General features: G+C 43.2%; 1 protein-coding gene across 1 annotated transcript in view; it reads right to left on the bottom strand.

Annotated features, from left to right (window-relative positions):
* The window catches only part of LOC139264487 (collagen alpha-1(XXVIII) chain-like), a 405,978-nt gene that overhangs the window by 156,575 nt on the left and 226,280 nt on the right, over positions 1–23,123 (bottom strand). The window contains exon 21 of the mRNA XM_070881040.1: positions 20,828–20,899. Within this exon, the coding sequence (XP_070737141.1) occupies positions 20,828–20,899 (72 nt within the window). The remainder of the gene's footprint in view (positions 1–20,827; positions 20,900–23,123) is intronic.

The following is a 23,123-nucleotide window of genomic DNA, read 5'->3' as shown; positions in this document are numbered from 1 at the left end:
TACTAAGTTGGGTGGCAGTGTGAGCTGTGAGGAGGATGCTAAGAGGCTGCAGGCTGACTTGGACAGGTTAGGTGAGAGGGCAAATGCATGGCAGATGCAGTATAATGAGAATAAGTGTGAGATTATCCACTTTTTGGCAAAAACAGGAAGGCAGAATGATGACAGATTAGTAAAAGGGGAGGTGCAACGAGACCTGGGTGTCATGGGACATTAGTCATTGAAATAGGCATGCAGGTACAGCAGGCAGTAAAGAAAGCAAATGGCATGTTGGCCTTCATAGCAAGAGGATTTGAGTATAGAAGCAGGGAGTTCTTATTGCAGTTGTACAGGGCCTTGGTGAGGCCACACCTCGAGTATTGTGTACAGTTTTGGTCTCCTAATCTGAGAAAGGACATTCTTGCTATTGAGGGAGTGCAGCGAAGGTTCAGCAGACTGATTCCCAGGATGGCAGAACTGACATATGAAGAAAGACTGGATCGACTAGGCTTATATTCACTGGAATTTAGAAGAATGAGAGGGGATCTCATAGAAGCAGATAAAATTCTGATGGGATTGGACAGGTTAGATGCAGGAAGAATGTTCCCGATGTTGGGGAAGTCAAGAACCAGGGGTCACAGTCTAAGGATAAGGGGTAAATCATATAGGACCGAGATGAGGAAAAATGTTTTCATCCAGAGAATTGTGAACCTGTGGAATTCTCTACCACAGAACGTTGTTGAGTCCAGTTCGTTGGATATATTCAAAAGGGAGTTAGATGTGGCATTTACAGCTAAAGGGATCAGGGGGTATGGAGAGAAAGCAGGAATGGTGTACTGAAGTTGCATGATCAGCCATGATCATATTGAATGGTGGTGCAAGCTCGAAGGGCCAAATGGCCTGCTCCTGCATCTATTTTTCATGTTTCTATGTTTCTCGGGGCCGACTACATGTTGGTACACCACGCCATCGTGGATATGAAGAACAATTGTCTATGGGGGACAGTTGATGCAGATAGATGGGTGAGTTTGTAGTGATTCCCAGGGACAGTACAGACAAAGGCAGCACCTGCACGATGAAGCTGAAAGGGAGTTATAACTTAGAAAGATTAGTTGATAACAGTCCGGCCAGGTATCAAGGGCATGTATGGGAGAATATGGAACAATTTAAGAAATAAGAACATAAGAAATAGGAACATGAGTAGGCCATACGAGCCTGCTCCGCCATTCAATAAGATCATAGCTGATCTAATTGTGGACTCAGCTCCACTTCCCCGCCCGCTCCCCATATCCCCTTATTGTTCAAGAAACTGTCTATTTCTGTCTTAAATTTATTCAATGTCCCAGCTTCCACAGCTCTCTGAGGCAGCGAATTCCACAGATTTGCAATCCTCAGAGAAGAAATTTCTCCTAATCTCTGTTTTAAATGGGCAGCCCATTATTCTAAGATCATGCCCTCTAGTTCTAGTCTCTCCCATCAGTGGAAACATCCTCTCTGCATCTACCTTGTCAAGCCCCCTCATAATGTTATACATTTCGATAAGATCACCTCTCATTCTTCTGAATTCCAATGAGTAGAGGCCCAACCTACTCAACCTTTCCTCATAAGTCAACCCCCTCATCTCCAGAATCAACCTAGTGAACCTTCTTTGAACTGTCTCCAAAACAAGTATATATTTTCGTAAATATGGAAACCAAAACTGCACGCAGTATTCCAGGTGTGGCCTCATCAATACCTTATATAGTTGTAGCAAGACTTCCCTGCTTTTATACTCCATTCCCTTTGCAATACAGGCTAAGATATCATTGGCCTTCCTGATCACTTGCTGTACCTGCATACTATCCTTTTGTGTTTCATGGACAAGTACCCCCAGGTCCCGCTGTACTGTGACACTTTGCAATCTTTCTCCATTTAAATAATAGCTTGCTCTTTGATTTTTTTCTGCCAAATTATACTCCATCTACCAAACTTTTGCCCATTCACTTAACCTGTCTATGTCCTTTTGCAGATTTTTTGTGTCTTCCTCACACATTGCTTTTCCTCCCATCTTTGTATCATCAGCAAACTTGGCTACGTTACACTCAGTCCCTTCTTCCAAGTCGTTAATATAGATTGTAAATAGTGGGGGTCCCAGCTCTGATCCCTGCAGCACCCCACTAGTTATGGGTTGTCAACCAGAGAATGAACCATTTATCCCGACTCTCTGTTCTCTGTTAGTTAGCCAATCCTCTATCCATGCTAATATATTACCCCCAACCCCGTGAACTTTTATCTTGTGCAGTAACCTTTTATGTGGCACCTTGTCAAATGTCTTCTGGAAGTCCAAATACACCCCATCTACTGGTCCTCCTTTATCCACCCTGTTCGTTACATCCTCAAAGAATTCTAGCAAACTTGGGCTGGGGGCTGAGGCAGAAAATTGGCCGCACAAGTATGATTGCGGGAGAGTAACTGGGGTAGAGGTGAAGATAGACGGGGATCCAATGACACGGCCCCAGAAACAGTATAATTTTCCCCGGGAAGCAGGAAGGGATTTGGAAACGGCTATAAATTCCCTGGTGGATCAAGGTATGTTGAGGACCATAGCCACTCACCCCTATGGCCAGTAAAGAAGCTCGATAACTCATGGAGGGACACAGTAGATTACCAAGTCCTGAATATAAATATTCCAGCCTGTGCACCCACGGTAGCAGTGGTAGCAGATTTGATAGGAAGTATCCCCGCTACAACTTTCATTGTGCTCGACATTTCAAACGGGTTTTGGTCCATTTCCCTGAGACGGGAAAACCAGTATAAATTTGCCTTTACCTTTAAGGGTCAGCAGTACACGTGGACATGTCTTCCACAATTGTTTCGCAATAGTCCCTCAATCTTTCACCAGAGTATGGCCGAGGCACTAAAAGATTTTAGTTAGCCAGATCGGTTGGTCCAATATGTGGACGACCTGTTGTTATTCTCCGAAAGTGCGGAGGACCATGGGCCATTATTGAGTGAATTACTGCATTTGTTGAAAGAAGCAGATTTCAAGATAAATCCAAAAAAAGCTCAAGTAGGCCAAGAGGAGGTGTAGTTTCTAGGTTTGACCATTAGAGCAGGAGAGAGAGCCATAGATGGAGCTAAGAGAAAGGCAGTCCAGGAACTACCTGTCCCTAAGGACGTGTCTGGAGTAAGGTCTTTCCTGGGAATAACGGGTTACTGCACGGAGTTTATCGAGGGATATGCAGCCATGGCAGCTCCTTTGTTGAGGCTTCTTAGGAAAAGAGTAGAGTGGGAATGGAGTAAGAGTTGTCAGAAAACTTTCATTCGGTTAAAGGAAGTGTTATAGACACCACCAGCATTGGGAGCAATAAATGGGGACCAGGACTTTAGTCTGCAGGTAGCAGCTACTGGGGACAGTTTGAGTGCAGTGTTACTCCAGGAGCAACACGGCAAGCTGAGACCACTGGCCTATGCCTCCCGGGTTCTCACAGAAGTAGAAAAGAGCTTTCGAATTGCGAGCGACATCTGTTAGCAACTTTTTGGACAGTAAAGAATTTTCGGTCGCTCACAGGATTAACTACAGTGACTCTACTAACCTGTCAGATCCCGACACAAATGTTACTGGATGGTCGAATGAAAGATGGGACAGTGAGCAGAAACAGGACTGCCCGCTGGATATTGTTGCTTACTCAGTTAGACCAGAAGGTCGAGAAGCTAGGAGAACCAAAGCTAGCCCCGAACCTGGTTTATCCGGGGGCAGCTCACTCATGTGTGTTCAGTGGAAGGAGTGTGGGATGTAGATGTGGGATTCCAAGCAGGGGAACATCCGACAGGCAGGGACATCTATGTAGATGGATCTAGTTCAGTGACTAATGGAGAAAGACGAACAGGCTGTGGGATTTACGATCCTGAGGCAGGGATAGAAAAAGCCATAAAACTCCCCAACACTTTAAGTGCACAACAGGCCGAATTGGCAGCTGTAGCGTATGTGGTCACACACCCTAGTGAATTCCCAACTCCCTATATGATATGTTCGGACTCCATGTTCACTTGCAACTCCTGTACAGAGTATTTAGCCATATGAGGTAGGTGAGGGTTTAAGTCCTCAGACGGAAAGCCGTTTTTAATATCTGTAGCTCCACACTGTGGACTCCGGTGTTGCTACAGCCAGTGCTGTTTATAATAAAGAACCAGGTCACCTGACAAGAAGGAGACTTCTGGAATGTTCTGCCAGCTTACAAGCTGTGTGTGCTGTGTGCTCTCTAGAAATATCACAGTGGCGGCGAGAATGGAATTAATCAGATAAAACAAAGCTGACATTTTTGTGGGTGAAGTATTCAGCCAGCCGACAGACAGATTTTGAGAGCTTCTCTGTTTTGATTAACAGTTACAAATCAGAAGTACTTTGGAAGCACACTTGTTTGAACTGCCAGAGTCCAGATGGCTGCGCCTACAGAGGTAATAGGGCATTTGGGGGAGTTGCAACATGACCATGAAAGTTTCAGAGCGTAGGTGGATCGGCTAGAAATGTTTTTCACCGCAAATAATATAATCAAAGTCCCAGAGAATGAAAACCAGAACCAGGTGGTGTTGGAACGAAAAAGAGTGATTTTCTTAACTGAATCAGGGCCCGAGGTGTATGAAACCCTGATAAATTTGCTTGTGCCTGATAAGCCAAAGGACACAATGTTGAAGCAGATTCTAACTAATTTAGAGTAGCACTACAGCCCCGTGCCCTTGGAAATTGCTGATAGTTATTGTTTCGGAATACGAAATCAGAAGGCCGAAGGAAATATCAGTGAGTACATTGTAGCATTAAAAAAGCTGTCTCTTCACTGCAATTTTGGAGACTTTCAGGACCGAGCATTGCGTGACCGTTTTGTTTGCGGGATGAAAAATGATGCGATCAGAAGAAAGTTATTGACAATGCCTAACTTGACTTTTGATTTAGCTTGTCAGACAGCTGTGTCAATGAGAATGACTGACCAATATTCCCAAGAATTTCATACTATTTTCAGTCGTCAGACAACCGAGGTGAATCGCCTGCAGGTTCAAAGTAAAAGGCGGTTGGGCCCCAAAGTCTCAGAAACTGGCAATGGTAACAGAACATTGAAGTCCTGCTATCAGTGCCTGGGACAACACATTGCTCAAAGTTGTCGATATGTGAAGGCAGAGTGTTTCTTCTGCAGGAAAACTGGGCATCTTGTGAAGGTATGCCGACTGAAGGGTAAACCAGCTTTCAAAGCTATGAATAGAAATCCCCAGAGACTACTATAGCATGGAAGAAAAACAACAGGATGAGGAGATGTTAGCGCTAAATGTCAACAGGAGCACAAGGTTAATGGACAGTGATTCAAAAAGTATCATAATCCACATAGATATTGCAGGAATCAAGATACCCATGAAAATCAACACTGGTGCATCCGTGAGTGTAGTACCGGAGTCGCTATACCTCGACAAATTGCGTGATTTTCCACTGGAGAAATCCAAGATAGAGCTGCGAGGTTACTCGGGAGAGAACATTCCTCTCACCGTTCAGGTGAAATACAAGGATCAATTTCAGAGCTTGCCTCTAATAGTAATGGCAGGAGACAAGCCTGTCTTACTAGGAATAAATTGGTTGGGATCACTGAAGCTGGACTGGAGTGAGATTTTACGTGTTGAAAGGATGACATCAAAGGATGATGTCATAAAGAATTATCCAAAGGTGTTTTGCGAAACAGGCAGTCCAATCCAAGGCTTCAAGGCGAGTGTCAGGATACAGAAGGACGCTAGATCGGTTTACTGCAAGCCACGTCCCGTACCATATGCACTCAAGGAGAAAGTTGAGCAAGAACTCAAAAAACTAGAGACTGAGAACATTATTTCTAAGATAGATCGATGTAATTGGGCTACACCCATTGTTATTTTACCTAAGTCCGATGGTAAGGTAAGATTGTGTGGTGATTATAAATTAACCGTAAACCAGGTTCTAGAGGGTAATGTCCCCAATACATTGACAAATGTAGAAGATTTGTTCACAACACTGACAGGTGGTCAGATCTTCTTAAAGTTGGATCTTATGAATGCCTACTTACAGCTTGAACTAGATGAGAAGTCCAAGTTATGTTTGACTATAAATACTCATCTAGGCCTATATCAATTTAATAGGCTACCATTTGGAGTGTCTGCCGCCTCTGCCATATTCCAAGGGGTGATGAACCAGATTTTGCAAGGTATTGAAGGGGTAGTATGTTATTTAGATGACATACTAATTTCAGCACCAAATAGGCAAATTCATAATAACATATTGAATGAAGTCCTCAAACAACTAGAGATGCACAGAGTACGAGTGTCTGCTCGCAAGTGTGAATTATTTCAAAACTCAGTGGAGTACTTAGGGTACAGAGTAGACAAAGATGGTTTACATCCAACCAAGGAAAAGCTGGATAGAATCAGAAATGCACCTACTACCAGGAATGTCACTGAACTTCGATCATTTTTGGGTCTTTTGAACTATTATGGGAAGTTCCTACCAAATTTGGCTAAAGTATTACATGCACTGAATGAACTATTGAAAAAACAGGTCCATTGGAAGTGGTCCGAAGATTGCGATACAGCATTCAAGGAGTAAATTGGTAGAGAGCACCATGTTAGTTCACTATGACGTATCCAAGGAGATCAAGCTAGCATGTGATGCCTCTCCGTATGGAGTTGGGGCAGTGATCTCTCATGCATTACGAATTGAGGAGGAGAGGGCAATTGCTTTTGCTTCACGCACTCTGTGCCAGTGAGTGTAATTGTACGCAAATCGAAAGGGAAGCTTTGGCATTAATTTTTGGGGTCAAGAAGTTCCACAAATACTTGTATGGTCATAAATTTACCATTGTTACAGATCATAAGCCCCTGACAGCAATCCTCCATCCAAAGTCCCCAGTTCCAACATTAGCTGCAGCCCGAATGCAGAGATGGGCTTTGATTTTGTCAGCATATAAATATGATATTGAATACAGACGATCAGCTGATCACAGTAATGCTGATGTTATGTCTAGATTGCCTTTTGCATCACAAGTTACACCCGATAGGGAAGAAGTGTTCTATTTTTCATACATTAATGAACTGCCAGTCACAGCTGAAGAGATTGGTAGAGCAACCAAATGTGACCCAGTTATGTCAAAAGTGTATGATTATATTGCAAATGGATGGCCAAACCGGGTAACAGACAAAGATATTCCTCCATTCTTCATTTGTAGTAATGAATTATCAGTCGATAAAGATTGTATCATGTGGGGTGGTTATACCAAATAAATTCAAGTTCAAATTATTAGGAGATCTCCATGACCAGCACCTGGGAATGTGCTTGACCAAGAGTTTTGCATGCAGTTTCTTATGGTGGCCATGTCTTGATAAAGATATAGAGTACATCGTCAGTCAGTGTACGACATGTCAATTGGTAAGCAAGCAACCACCATCAGTACTATTACAGCCATGGAAATGGCCTCCCAGGGTGTGGCAAAGGCTACATATCGATTTTGCTGAACTAGAAGGACAACAATTGTTCATTGTAATTGATAGCCATTCGAAGTAGGTCAAAGTGTTTCCAATGTGGAAAATAACAACGAGTAAAACATTAGACATTTTACGAAGATTATTTTCTTGATTTGGCCTTTCAGAAGAAATTGTTTCTGATAATGGACCACAATTTCATTCAGAAGAATTTTCACAGTTCACGAGCAAAAATGGTGTGAAACATACCAAGGTTCCACCGTACTACCCTGCTTCGAATGGTGCAGCAGAGCACACTTTATAAATTGTAAAACGTGCCCTCATCAAACAGATGTTGGATCCAAATCCAAAGAAACGACAGTTGTCATTGGATCACAAATTGGCTAATTTCCTAATTATGTATCATAATACTCCTCATACAACTACTGGTAGAACATCAGCAGAGTTGTTTCGCAAATGACAGCCACAAACCAGATTTTCGTTGTTAAAACCAAACTTGGCACAGTCCGTAGAAGAGACACAATGAAGGCAGAAAGAGAATCATGAGAGAGGTAGAGTAAAAGAGAGAAGTGTGAAATTAAATCAGAAACTGAGAATGAAGAACCCTCACCAAAAATGGTTAAAATGGTTACTAGGAAGAGTGGTGAAGATATGTGGTCCTCACACATATTTGGTCAAGATGTTTGATCATGGACAGGTTAGGTTTGTTCAAATTGATCATATTTTACCTACAGATGTGGAAATAGTTGAAGGTGGGAATGATTCAATTATTTCTGATTCATCAGATAGTTTTGATACACTAGTAGCATATCCTACATCCAATGTACTGGAATCAAATCCAAGAGAAAGTCAGAATTTAAGTCTGAGTCCAAGTCAGGTAGACAAACAGTCTGAAGTTAGAGAGAGTTCAAATAGAAATCAAGGGAATCCCTTGGAGGAAAACTTTCCTCAGGATCAGCCTCAAATGACTTTAAATTCAACACCATGTTTGGAAGGTTCTGTTTGAGTGCAAAAGTATCCTCTTCGAAACAGAAAATAAGTGTTTAAGCTTGATTTGTAAATATGGCAAAATAAGTCCATATCTTTTTTTATGTATAACCATGCAAGTTATGTAAGATGATTGTTTGTTATAATAACTTCTTCATTAAGGAGGGAGAAGTTTAATGTTTGTAGCTCCACACTGTGGACTCCTGTGTTACTGCAGCCAGTGCTGTTTATAATAAAGAACCAGATCACCTGACAAGAAGGGGACTTCTGGAATGTTCTGCCATCTAACAAACTGTGTGTGCTGTGTGCTCTCTGGAAATATCACACCGTTGGTGACGGCTCCTTTGTTAAAAATAATGGGTAGGGACCAGAAGGATTATTACATCCAAAAGGTCAAAGCACACTCTAAGACAGAGCCCAAGTGGAAAGGAAATGGAAAAGCTGACAAACTAGCCAAAACAGGGGCAGGAGAAGGGACACCTTGGGACCCATAATCACTGTGGACAGATTATGGCTGTAACAGGCAGAGAGGGGCCCAAAGAAGTACCATTGCCGCCTGATTTAAAACAGGTTCAGCTGTGAGATGCAGACCTTAGAGCAGCGATTAAAGACAAGATAGACAGGAAGTCTGTTGCGGAACCTTTGGGAACTGTAGAAGTAGCAGTAAGGCAGGGAATGCTGTTTAAAGGTGACAGTTGGATCGTGCCTGGGCAGTGCAGGGAAGAATTCTTGCAGCTAACTCATGCGGGTCGTGGGATGGTGACCCGGGCTTAGAAGCGATGTAAGGGATTATTGTCAGAATTGTCTGGTATGTGCCGCAAACACCCAGACTCCCACTGGAGGAAGGTTCCGTGGGGACACACGAGGAGGGTAGAGGGGCCATGGCAGTCTACACAGATAGATTTCATTGGGCCACTGCCCACCTCAGGCAGAGGCAATAAATATTGCCTGGCATTAGTAGATCTTTTCACAAAATGGGTAGAGGGCTTTTCCTTGTAGGGTGGCCAATGCAGTAGTCACAGCAAAGATTCTAGTGCGAGAAGTATTTTCTCAATAGGGACTGCCCCTGATAGTGGAATCAGATCAAGAGAGTCATTTCACTGGAGCGGTAATGCAGACCACCCTAAAGCTGTTAGGAATACAGGGGAAATGACATGTGGCGTAAAACCCCCAATCGTCAGGTCCAGTAGAAAGAACAAACCAGACCTTAAAAAAGAGGCTTAGGAAGGAGATATGAGATACCCCGAAGAAATGGAATGAGATCCTACCCGAATACTGATGAACCACTGAGCCAGTCTCTCTAAGAGTACAGGATACTCCCCACATGCACTGATGACAGGGAGACTTATGAGGACCCCGACCCATATACTAGCACCAGTCCTGACCAAAAAGCAGGTTAAAGAGGTCACACGGGATAGGTTTGTCAGAGATCTGTGTGATACTCTGAAGGGACTGCATTGGGAAGCAGCTAACAATATCGGCAGGCAGCACCAACAAAATAAACTGCTGCTGGAACCCCGGGTTACACAGGAATGGAAGGTAGGAGATCAGGTAATGGTCAGGAATTATGCCAGCATAGGGGCATTTGAACCGTTGTACAAAGGACTATATAGCATTGTAGACAAGGCGATCCAGCTGCCAAACGAATAAAGTGGTTTCATATAAACCAGTGTAAGCTGTACAACCCTGGATAGAAAAGTAAAAAGCGGGCGAAGGCCCAAGGAACTATGATGAATTTGATCAGTATAAGTCTTCCACCCATGCTGTGGGATGATAAGAGACAGAGCAATAAGGCAGAGTGGTCGGGTACGGCGACCTAGGGTGCCCTGGATGCCTCCTCCGTCTCCACCCCCGAGCCTCCGAAAGCCCAAGCATCGGGATAAAAGAGGGAAGCAGTGATCGTAAAAAGATGTTATGTAAATATGTGTATAACCGAAGAAGGACCTGTGAGGGGGAGGCCCCCACAGAGCAAAAATATTTCTTTCATTTTGTCTTAATAGGAGCGATTCGAGCCAGGGATACGAGATGAGGTGGAAGTTGTGGATAGGCCTGTGGATGGCCATTATTATTAAAGGATTGGGAGATCTGGGCGACACCGAGACATTCCTTACATACAGGTGTATGGGAGGAACCGGCCCCACTGTAACTCCAGGGGGAGCCATACAGAGCAACAAGGGCACAGATGCCTCTGCTCACACTGGGAGTTGGCCAGGGTGGTTCAGGTCAAATTCAAACAAGTAGTCCAGACAAACCGAGGGTAAACTTGGGGAGGTATCAGTGTCCTGCCCAAGGGTAAACATCATGATCAGAAAGTTATGGGTGAGAGAGGGTGGATGAGTTTGTCTGGAATGTAAAGGGATTGCCCCCATGGGAGGATGGTGATGGTTACAGAAAACAGACAGGGGAAAAATTTATGTATCCACAGAATGGGAGAAATTTGGTAATAGCTCAAACAGGCGAACCACAGGAACAAAAGAAGGGGCAAAATTGTGTTGGGAGAAGTGGTGGAAGGAGGAACAAGGGATTTATGTCTGTGTAGTTAGATCTAGCCACAAGTGCAGGGGAGGTGTGGCGATTGTTTTTAAATGACAGTGTCAGGATTCCGGGTCAGGAATGAATTGGGCGCAGGGTTTTGATTCCTGTGTGACCTTGAACCCTCCAAAAACAGTCAATGTAACCAAGCCGATCGCGAGCAGATTAAAACCTCTTCCGAAAATGCTGGAGATTCCAAACCAAGAAATTCTATGTCCTGTCCTAACACCCGGGCCTAAGAATGGGCTGGCATTAATCCCAATGGGGAAAATGTTGTATCATACTGTGTATTACGAAGTAGCATCGGTTATTCTGAATTTAACAGAGTTACAATTACCCCAGTGGTGCCCGCCAGAAACGGAAAAGTTATACGAACGATTGTTAAAAGAAATGTTGAAACAATTCTATCAGAAGAATTATGGGGATGAAAGTCAGGAGGAGGCGTACAAACCGAGATAAAAAATGGGACCGATGAATGATATAGCGACAGCATTTAATACAGGGATATCACTGGTCAATAGTGCAGACAACACACAGTTGCAAATCCAAGTGAATACCTTAAGGGACCAGTGAAAGAAAATACTGGAGGTGGGTAGTGACATAGCGGGTAACGAATTACAGGAGGACTAGGCAATGACAATTCATTTGAAAGAGATGGTAGCTGAGGTGGAACACTCGCTCAGACCATCAATGCTTTAATCAAGGAGGGTAGAAACGCGTCAGATCAAGCTGTTCAGAATGACGTGTGTGTCATGTACAGAGCTTAGTTGTTAAATGAAGAACACAGTAATCTAGAGGATTTAAAACAAGGCCTCGTATTGTCATGGGTCAGTAACAAGCACCTAAAAGCTTTGAGTTTCTACAACAATCTCCTCAATTCGTGCCAGCTGTGGTCAGCCTCCGAAGTGTATCCAGTCCTGGTTAGCCGTGGTCAGAGTAAACAATCCATAATGGGGATAAGGCTTAGAATACCGGTGATGGATCAGGGTACATGTGAAGCATCATAGAACCTTCAGTATGTGGTGAAATTGGGAGACTCAATAAACGGTGCTAGTCTGGAGGGATGTCAGAAAGGAGGTACACATGTGATACTGTGCCCCTATCATCTGAATCCTTTCGACCGGCCGTTATGTGAGTTCAAATACGAGGACGGGCAGCCTATAAGCTGTATCATGGAAGTGACGGCTCTCGACCATGTTCCACCACAGGTTGCGTACAAGGGAAACGGGACATACTGTGTCACCACCAGCGAAAGTCGGTAAAGAGTATACCAGGACACTTGGTGCCCAGTGACAGATTAGAACATAAGAACATAAGAATTAGGAACAGGAGTAGGCCATCTAACCCCTCGAGCCTGCTCCGCCATTCAACAAGATCATGGCTGATCTGGCCGTGGACTCAGCTCCACTTACCCGCCCTCTCCCCGTAACCCTTAATTCCCTTATTGGTTAAAAATCTATCAATCTGTGACTTGAACACATTCAATGAGCCAGCCTCAACTGCTTCCTTGGGCAGAGAATTCCACAGATTCACAACCCTCTGGGAGAAGAAATTCCTTCTCAACTCGGTTTTAAATTGGCTCCTCCATATTTTGAGGCTGTGCCCTCTAGTTCTAGTCTCCCCTACCAGTGGAAACAACCTCTCTGCCTCTATCTTGTCTATCCCTTTCATGATTTTAAATGTTTCTATAAGATCACCCCTCATCCTTCTGAACTCCAACGAGTAAAGACCCAGTCTACTCAATCTATCATTATAAGGTAACCCCCTCATTTCTGGAATCAGCCGAGTGAATCGTCTCTGTACCCCTTCCAAAGCTAGTATATCCTTCCTTAAGTAAGGTGACCAAAACTGCACACAGTACTCCAGGTGCGGCCTTACCAATACGCTATACAGTTGCAGCAGGACCTCCCTGCTTTTGTACTCCATCCCTCTCGCAATGAAGGCCAACATTCTATTCGCCTTCCTGATTACCTGCTGCACCTGCAAACTAACCTTTTGGGATTCATGCACAAGGAGTTCCACTATTTGAAGGGGCTGCTCCTGAAATTCTGGCTGCACTTCAGTCCCACTCTCCTGATCTTTGGGCACCCTGTGCGGAGGGGAGCGGGTAGGTCCGAAGGCCTCCTCGTAGGACTGCTCCTGGGCACGGCCAAGGGTGCCATCAGCCGGTCCAGGCAGCGGGCGGTCGAGGGGGTCGTTCAACCTGACTGCCTGCCTCTCTTCCGCTCTTACATCCAGTCCAGGGTGTCCTTGGAGATGGAGCACGCGGTGTCCACCGGTACGCTCGCGGCCTTCCGCGAGAGGTGGGCACCGGAGGGACTGGAGTGCATCATCACGCCCGGCAACCAAATTTTAATTTGATTTTACGTTTTAAAGTTTAATTTGTTTTAATTGCCGGTGCTTTTAGTGTCCCCCTTCCCTTTTATAGGGGGCACTGGGGAAAATTGTGATTTTAGTGCCAAAAAAAAAAAAAAAAACACAAAAAAAAACACACAAAAAAAAAACCAAAAAAAAAGGGGGGAAAAAAAGGGCCTTGAAAATGTCTGGAGTGTCACCCAGGTCGGGTGGCACCGTTTATTGTTTTTTATGTTTTCACAGGTGAACTCAAAAGAGTTTCATGCACAAGGACCCCCAGGTCCCTCTGCACCTCAGCATGTTGTAATTTCTCCCCATTCAAATAATATTCCCTTTTACTGTTTTTTTTCCCAAGGTGGATGACCTCACACTTTCCGACATTGTATTCCATCTGCCAAACCTTAGCCCATTCGCTTAACCTATCCAAATCTCCTTGCAGCCTCTCTGAGTCCTCTACACAACCCGCTTTCCCACTAATCTTAGTGTCATCTGCAAATTTTGTTGCACTACACTCTGTCCCCTCTTCCAGGTCATGTCTATTGTAAACAGTTGTGGTCCCAGCACTGATCCCTGTGGCACACCACTAACCACCGATTTCCAACCCGAAAATGACCCATTTATCCCTACTCTCTGCTTTCTGTTCACCAGCCAATTCTCGATCCATGCTAATACATTTCCTCTGACGCCACGTACCTCTATCTTCTGCAGTAACCTTTTGTGTGGCACCTTATCGAATGCCTTTTGGAAATCTAAATACACCACATCCATCGGTACACCTCTATCCACCATGCTCGTTATATCCTCAAAGAATTCCAGTAAATTAGTTAAACATGATTTCCCCTTCATGAATCCATGTTGCGTCTGCTTGATTGCATTATTCCTATCTAGATGTCCCGCTATTTCTTCCTTAATGATAGTTTCAAGCATTTTCCCCACTACAGATGTTAAACTAACCGGCCTTAAACTATCTCAGACCACAAACACATAAGTATCACAGTCAACAGTACTTTACCAAACCTCCAGGAATACATATCGCATTTTGGATACGATATCCCGCTGTTACCCAAACATTTGACCGAGCTATTAAAGGACATCGAGCTATCCCACAAACATTATTACACGTTACACCAAAAGAATGAAAAGGTAAAGGAGGAAATCGAGAAAATGATTGTCCCATCACGATGGGACTTGGGACTCAATATTGAGATCCCCCCTGGGTTCGAATCGTATCACACGCACTAGTAATTGTACAGTTGGTAATAGTGTTGTAGCTATTTATCTTATCCTGTAAGTTAAAACAAAAGACGAGGGAAGGGAATCTTGAAGGGTTATTAAAATGAACCAAGGCCAAAGTGGTTGTAGATATAAAACTGAAGTCAGATGGATCAAGGTCGAACATTATGTTGTTGTAAAAAGCGTTGGTTTGTTGGGAAAGATACTGTTTTCTTGTACAAAGAGATGTAATCTGGAGTTTTGACTGAAGACTGCAATACACCCAAAAAGGCTCATGGAAAAGAAGAAGTCACCGAGAGTAATGTATTTGAGGATATAATAAGAGACATACATTAAAGGGGGGGGGGGAGTGTAAGGTTTACACACTTTTACAGAAGGCACAGAAAGAGGCCACAAACTAAAAATGATTTAATACAAGCTTTTGGGATTTACTGGACAAAGGGAGAAAAAGAGCACCAGCCTGAGGCAGGTGGTGACTCATCACCAATTAAGAACAATCTCTGCAGTCGAGAGCCAAACATAGAAACATAGAAACATAGAAAATAGGTGCAGGAATAGGCCATTCGGCCCTTCTAGCCTGCACCGCCATTCAATGAGTTCATGGCTGAACATTCAACTTCAGTACCCCATTCCTGCTTTCTCGCCATACCCCTTGATCCCCCTAGTAGTAAGGACCTCATCTAACTCCTTTTTGAATATATTTAATGAATTGGCCTCAACAACTTTCTGTGGTAGAGAATTCCACAGGTTCACCACTCTCTGGGTGAAGAAGTTCCTCCGCATCTCGGTACTAAATGGCTTACCCCTTATCCTTAGACTGTGACCTCTGGTTCTGGACTTCCCCAACATTGGGAACATTCTTCCTGCATCTAACCTGTCTAAACCCGTCAGAATTTTAAATGTTTCTATGAGGTCCCCTCTCATTCTTCTGAACTCCAGTGAATACAAGCCCAGTTGATCCAGTCTTTCTTGATAGGTCAGTCCCACCATCCCGGGAATCAGTCTGGTGAACCTTCGCTGCACTCCCTCAATAGCAAGAATGTCCTTCCTCAGGTTAGGAGACCAAAACTGTACACAATACTCCAGGTGTGGCCTCACCAATGCCCTGTACAACTGTAGCAACACCTCCCTGCCCCTGTACTCAAATCCCCTTGCTATGAAGGCCAAAAGGCCATTTGCTTTCTTAACCGCCTGCTGTACCTGCATGCCAACCTTCAATGACTGATGTACCATGACACGCAGGTCTCTTTGCACCTCCCCTTTTTCTAATCTGTCACCATTCAGATAATAGTCTGTCTCTCTGTTTTTACCACCAAAGTGGATAACCTCACATTTATCCACATTATACTTCATCTGCCATGCATTTGCCCACTCACCTAACCTATCCAAGTCACTCTGCAGCCTCACAGCATCCTCCTCGCAGCTCACACTGCCACCCAACTTAGTGTCATCCGCAAATTTGGAGATATTACATTTAATCCCCTCGTCTAAATCATTAATGTACAATGTAAACAGCTGGGGCCCCAGCACAGAACCTTGCGGTACCCCACTAGTCACTGCCTGCCATTCTGAAAAGTACCCATTTACTCCTACTCTTTGCTTCCTGTCTGACAACCAGTTCTCAATCCATGTCAGTACACTACCCCCAATCCCATGTGCTCTAACTTTGCACATCAATCTCTTGTGTGGGACCTTGTCGAACGCCTTCTGAAAGTCCAAATATACCACATCAACATGGTTATGCATAGAAACACTGGGGTTCATACATTTCAGAAAAACCCACAGAAGAGCCCGTTTCCTGAGGCATTGGGACCACTTCTGTGGGAGGTGGGACCTATACAAGCCAGATGGTTTGCATCTCAACAGCGCCGGAACCAATATCCTCGCGGGGTTGCTAGTGCTGTTGGGAAGGGTTTAAACTAGTTTGCAGGGTGATGGGAACCTGAGAGTAGATTCAATAGGGAGGGGAGTAAAGCTGGAATTAGAAAGCAAAAATAAAGAAAGTGAGTTTGAAGGAGAGAGGAAACAAGCAGGAAAAAATGGTAAAAAAAAATTTAAAGGCACTTTGTCGAAATGCACATAGCATTCGTAACAAAATAGATGAGTTGACGGCGCAAATAGATACAAATGGGTATGATCTGATAGCCATTACAGAGACGTGGTTGCAAGGCAACCAAGACAGGGAATTCAATATTCAGGGAAATTTGATAATCCGGAAGGACAGACAGAACGGAAAAGGAGGTGGGTAGCTCTTTTGATAAAGGATGGAATCACTGCAATAGTGAGAAATGATATTGGCTCAAATGATCAGGATGCTGAAACAGTTTGAGTGGAGATAAGGAATAATAAGGGGAAAAAGTCACTGGTGGGCGTAGTCTAAGGGCCCCCTAACAGTAGCAACTCTGTTGGTCTGAGTATAAACCAGGAAATAGTGGGAGCTTGTAAAAAGGGAAAAATAATAATCATGGGTGATTTTAACCTCCATATTGATTGGACAAATCAAATTGGTCAGGGTAGCATTGGAAGAGTTCATAGAGTGCATAAGGGACGGGTTCCTTGAGCAGTACATAACGGAACCAACCAGTGGGAAGGCTATCTTGGATCTGGTCCTGTGTAATGAGATAGGATTAATAAACAATCTCTTAGTAAAGGATCCCCTTGGAATGAGTGATCATGGCATGGTTGAATTTCAAATTCAGATGGAGGGTGAGAAAGTTGGATCTCAAACCAGCGTACTAAGCTTAAATAAAGGAGACTATGAAGGTATGAGGGCAGCGTTGGCTAAAGTGGACTGGGAAAATAGATTAAAGTGTTGGTCGGTTGATGAACAGTGACATACATTTAAGGAGATATTTCACAACTCTCAAGAAAAATATATTCCAGTGAGGAAAAAAGGGTGCAAAAGAAAAGATAGTGATCCGTGTGTAACTAAGGAAATAAAGAACGGTATCCAATTAAAAACAAGGGCATACAAAGTGGCCAAAACTAGTGGGAGGATAGAAGGTTGGGAAGCTTTTAAAAGCCAGCATAGAATGGCTAAAAAATTATTAAGAAAGTGAAGATAGACTATGAAAGTAAACTAGCATGAAATATAAAACAAATCGTAAGAGTTTCTATAGGTATATAAAAATGAAAAGAGTGGCTAAAGTAAATGTTGGTCCCCTAGAGGACGAGACCAAGGAATTAGTAATGGGGAACGTGGAGATGGCAGAAACTCTGAACAAATATTTTGTATCAGTCTTTATGGTAGAGGACACTAACAATATCCCAACATTGGATAGTCAAGGGGCTATAGGGGGGGAGGAACTTAGCACAATCACAATCACCGAGGAGATGGTATTCAGTAAGATAATGGGACTAAAGGCAAATAAATCCCCTGGACCTGATGGCTTGCATCCTAGGGTCTTAAGAGAAGTAGCGGCAGGAATAGTGGATGGATTGGTTGTAATTTACCAAAATTCTCTGGATTCTGGAGAGGTCCCAGCAGATTGGAAAACTGCAAGTGTAACACCCCTATTTAAAAAAGGGAGGCAGACAAAAGCAGAAAACTATAGACCAGTTAGCCTAACATCTGTGGTTGGGAAAATGTTGGAGTCCATTATTAAAGAAGCAGTAGCAGGACATTTGGAAAAGCATAATTCGATCAGGCAGAGTCACCAGGGATTTATGATGGGGAAGTCATGTTTGACAAATTTGCTGGAATTCTTTGAGGATGTAACGAACAGAGTGGATAAAGGGAACCAATGGATGTGGTGTATTTGGACTTCCAGAAGACATTCGACAAGGCGCCACATAAAAGGTTACTGCACAAGATAAAAGTTTACGGGGTTGATGGTATTATATTAGCATTGATAGAGGATTGGCTAACTAACAGAAAACAGAGAGTCAGGATAAATGGTTCATTCTCGGGTTAGCAATCAGTAACTAGTGGGGTGCCACAGGGATCAGTGCTGGGACCCTAATTATTTACAATATATATCAACGGCTTGGAAGAAAGGACCAAGTGTAATGTAGCCAAGTTTGCTGACGATACAAAGATGAGAGGAAAGGCAATGTGTGAGGACACAAAAAATCTGCAAAAAGACATAGACGGGCTAAGTGAGTGGGCAAAAATTTGGCAGATGGAGTATAATGTTGGAAAGTGTGAGGTCATGCACTTTGGCAGAAAAAAATCAAAGAGCAAGTTATTATTTAAATGGAGAAAAATTGCAAAGTGCTGCAGTACAGCGGAATCTGAGGGTACTTGTGCATGAAACACAAAAGGTTAGTATGCAGGTACAGCAAGTGATCAGGAAGGCCAATGGAATCTTGGCCTTTATTGCAAAGGGGATGGAGTATAAAAGCAGGGAAGTCTTGCTACAGTTATACAGGGTATCGATGAGGCCACACCTGGAATACTGCGTACAGTTTTGGTTTCCATATTTAAGGATATAATTGCATTGGAGGCAATTCAGAGAAGGTTCACTAGGTTGATTCCGGGGATGAGAGGGTTGATTTATGAGGAAAGGTTGAGGAGGTTAGGCCTCTACTCATTTGAATTCAGAAGAATGAGAGGTGATGTTATCGAAATGTATAAGATTATGAGGGGGCTTGACAAGATGGATGCAGAGAGGATGTTTCCACTGATGGGGGGAGACTAGAACTAGAGGGTATAATCTTGGAATAAGAGGCCGCCCATTTAAAACTGAGATGGGGAGGAATTTCTTCTCTCAGAGGGTTGTAAATCTGTGCAATTCGCTTCCTCAGAAAACTGTGGAAGCCGGGACATTGAATAAATTTAAGACAGCGATAGACAGTTTCTTAACCAATAAGGGATTAAGGGGTTAGGGGGAGCGGGCAGGGCAGTGGACCTGAGTCTATGATTGGATCAGCCATGATCGTATTAAATGGCGGAGCAGACTCGAGGGGCCTTATGGCCTACTCCTGTTCCTATTTCTTATGTTCTTATGTTTTTATGTTCTTATGGATTGATTGGCCGGAGAGGGAAAAACAATTCTCTCTGGATACTTCCAGGATAACAAAAGGACCCCACAAGGTGTACATTTTTAGAGAACGGGGTACTTAAGATAAGGAGTTACCTTTTGCCCTGTAGACTCTGTGTGCAAATTGGGGACATCCAGGCCCATCATCGTAGTCCGTCAAACGGATCACCACAAACGAATTGATCCAAACACATTAACTGAAACCTCAGCTCAGCGGGTGTTTTATTCATAAAATGGCTACATATACATGAACTGGAAGCGGCTCGGAGCGAACGAAAAGGAACGGAACAAACACGAAAGAAATGGAAGAGAAGAGAACATCGAAGAGGAACAACCAGTCACGGAACCAACGACCCCGAACCTACAATCTACGCTTACAGCTACTAACCGGACGGGTGATTGTATGCCTTCGGTCAATTCTCTCAGAAGTCTTGTTCTATAGTTTTAGGTAGTTTTTGTGTAATAAAACTGACAATTGGGTTAAGCCTAAGCTTTGCGTCATGTGTAGTCCTTTCCTGTAATTCTCTATGTCTATGTCTAAGGTAGAGTGTAAAACGAACACCCAACAACAGAAGGACCTGGGTGTCCTTGTGCATAAAACACAAAAAGTTAGTATGCAGGTACAGCAAGTATTCAGGAAGGCAAATGGAATGTTGGCCTTTATTGCAAAGGGAATGGAGTATAAAAGCAGAGAAGTCCTGCTACAACTGTACAGGGTATTGGTGAGGCCACACCTGGAGTACTGCGTTCAGTTTTGGGCTCCTTATTTAAAGAAGGATATACTTGCATTGGAGGCTGTTCAGAGAAGGTTCACTAGGTTGATTTCTGAGATGAAGGGGTCAATTTATGAGGAAAGGTTGAGTACGTTGCGCATGTACTCATTGGAGTTTAGAAGAATTATTGAAACATATACGATACTGAGGGGGCTTGACAGAGTTGATGCAGAGAGGATGTTTCCACTCGTGGGGGTATCTAGAACTAGGGGGCATAGTTTCAGAATAAGGGGTTACCCATTTAAAACCGAGATGAGGAGGAATTTCTTCTCTTAGAGAGTGTTCTTTTTTGTGGAATTCTCTGCCCCAGAGAGCTGTGGAATCTGGGACATTGAACATATTTAAGGGAAGATAGATAGATTTTTGAGCGATAAGGAAGTGAAGCGTTATGGGGAGCGGGCAGGGAAGTGGAGCTGAGCCCAAGATCAGATCAGTCATGATCTTATTGAATGGTAGAGCAGGCTCGAGGGGCCAAATGGCCTACTCCTGTTCCTATTCCTTATGTTCTTATGTAAAGGAACTTACCTTAGGTCCGGCTGGTCCAGTTGGTCCAGGATGTCCAAAAAAACCAGCGGCTCCCCTTTTTCCAGGCTCACCCTGGAAAACAGCAAGAAAATCCCAGATTAATAAACTGTTCCAGTTACAAACACAAATCCACTTCAACACACTTACACAGCACTTCACCTGAAAGCAGCAGAAGCTTTTCTCTACATTGTTGTCACTCCATGCTGAAATGTACTTTGGATAATCCTTTCATACTGTATCTCTCAAACGCTGTTTGTATAATGGTTTAGTAGGGTGCGGGGACACACCTGCTCTCACCATGCATCCCTCATGTAGCTGGGTGAACTTGCCAGATTTGCTAAAGCTAGCTGCCAGGAAGCCCCTTTTTTTATAATGGGGTCCTCCCAATGACCAGCCTTAACAAATCCAAGAAATTTACCTTGGGGATGCCACTGACTGTACAAGACACATGTGACAGGAGCCAAAGGCCAAAGCTCCGCACTAAATCCAATATAAAAACCGTCCCAACTTATCTTACAGTTCGTGCACGAGCCTTCAAGTGTATCTGAAGGACTGTCAAGTCCCAAACATTTGAAATGAAACTTACTTCATTTTGGCTTAAAACTGTAACAATCCTTATATCTTACTCCAGGCAGTAAATGGAGTTTGGAATCTGTCATTTTTTGTGAACACGAATCTCACTCCTAACACTTCTCTGATGTTGACAATTTTGTAGCTAGTTGAGAAAATTAGATTTGATAAGTACATTGCTCAAGTTTTTGTAAATGTGACATTTATTTGATCGTGTCAGATACAAAAGAAACACATTTGCAAGTTTAGAACAATGAAGGGAAAATATGACAACAAATAAAGAGAATTGAATTCACAGGGTAAAGGAATAGCATTTTTTTTAAAACTGATTATTATGGCTCCCACTCCCATATGCTCAAACTAACATATAGGACAGTCGTCATGCTGTGTATTGTGGCTGTTCCACAATGAAGCATCAATTCAAATACTGAAAAAAGGCAAAAAAGGACAGTAATTTTCTTCTTTTGGGACTGGTGGACCTATAGCATGTTTCATCATTTTATGTTTCCATTTCAGAACTCCTACATCCACAATGTTTTTTCCTTTTGTTCAACCAACCCCTTTTTCCTTATGTGGCCTCTCCCATGGCCTTTCACATTCTTAGCTATTTGCACTTTTGTCCTTTTTAATGTCTTTTCATTGCCTCACTGAGATGATCTTTTATATCATTAAACAGTTCCCTGCTTGTCTATTATGTAGTTTGTAGGTCATTAAACCTTGAATTTCTTCTCTGTGACTAGAGTATCTGTAGTCTGCTAATTGCCCTTCTCCACACACACCCATTCCTATTAAATTGTTTGTTTATCTTTTAGTTTTCAGTGCTGATGAAGAGTTATGCCCAAGATAGTAACCCATCCTTTCTCTTCACTGATGCTGATGGACCTGCTGTACATTTCTAGCATTTTCTGGTTTTGTTTCAGAATTCCTGCATTTGTAGTTATGTTTTCTTTTTGTTCGAAGTGCAGCTAAGGAACTGATATCAAGTCAGCTGTGCAAAGAGTTGGACCAGATCAAGTGATGATTTTCTTGGGGAAGTAAACAGTATTGTCACTAGTTACTAGCTTCCAGAGCAGGAAGCAGTTGGTGAACTTGGCATCAGGTTTTAAGACAAGTGTTCCTTAACTGTGTAGTACAAAGATAATTGAGCAGTTACATGATTATCCTGTAAAGACAGTAGAGACAATATTTCTCTGCTTTGTACCTGGATAACACTTATTTTACAGGTGCAAAGCAGAGTTAAATGGTGCGCAGACCTTTGCTGCCAGTGTCTGTGTTTTTTGTGTTGGCTTTGTACTTTTGGAGTTTCCCAATCCTGGAAGTTAGGCAGAGTGTTTGTGACTTCTCCAGGTGCACGCTGCCTGAATTGTGCCCAGGTAGATGGTAGGGAGGAAAATCAACCTAAATCTTTCAAATATTAATACTAAATTAGTATGTGCAACTGAAAATAGATATTCACAGTTTTGTCTTAATACTGATTTCTGTTGTAAGATTCTTTGTACATAAAATAAATCAATTATGCATGCACAATGATAGCCTGATTTCTACGAGTAAATTTTATGAATTTTATTCCTGGCACAGAGTTTCACCTGTCGGGAGCATATATTGGGAAAGCTGGAGCAGGGGTACTGGATGACATAGAAACATAAAAACATAGAAAATAGTTGCAGGAGTAGGCCATTCAGCCCTTCGAGCCTGCACCACCATTCAATATGATCATGGCTGATCA

This window comes from Pristiophorus japonicus, chromosome 5, assembly GCF_044704955.1.
Source record: "Pristiophorus japonicus isolate sPriJap1 chromosome 5, sPriJap1.hap1, whole genome shotgun sequence".
NCBI classification, from domain to species: Eukaryota; Metazoa; Chordata; class Chondrichthyes; family Pristiophoridae; genus Pristiophorus; species Pristiophorus japonicus.
The sequence above is the reverse complement of the archived record's forward strand: the minus strand, read 5'-3'. Positions and strand labels throughout refer to the sequence as shown.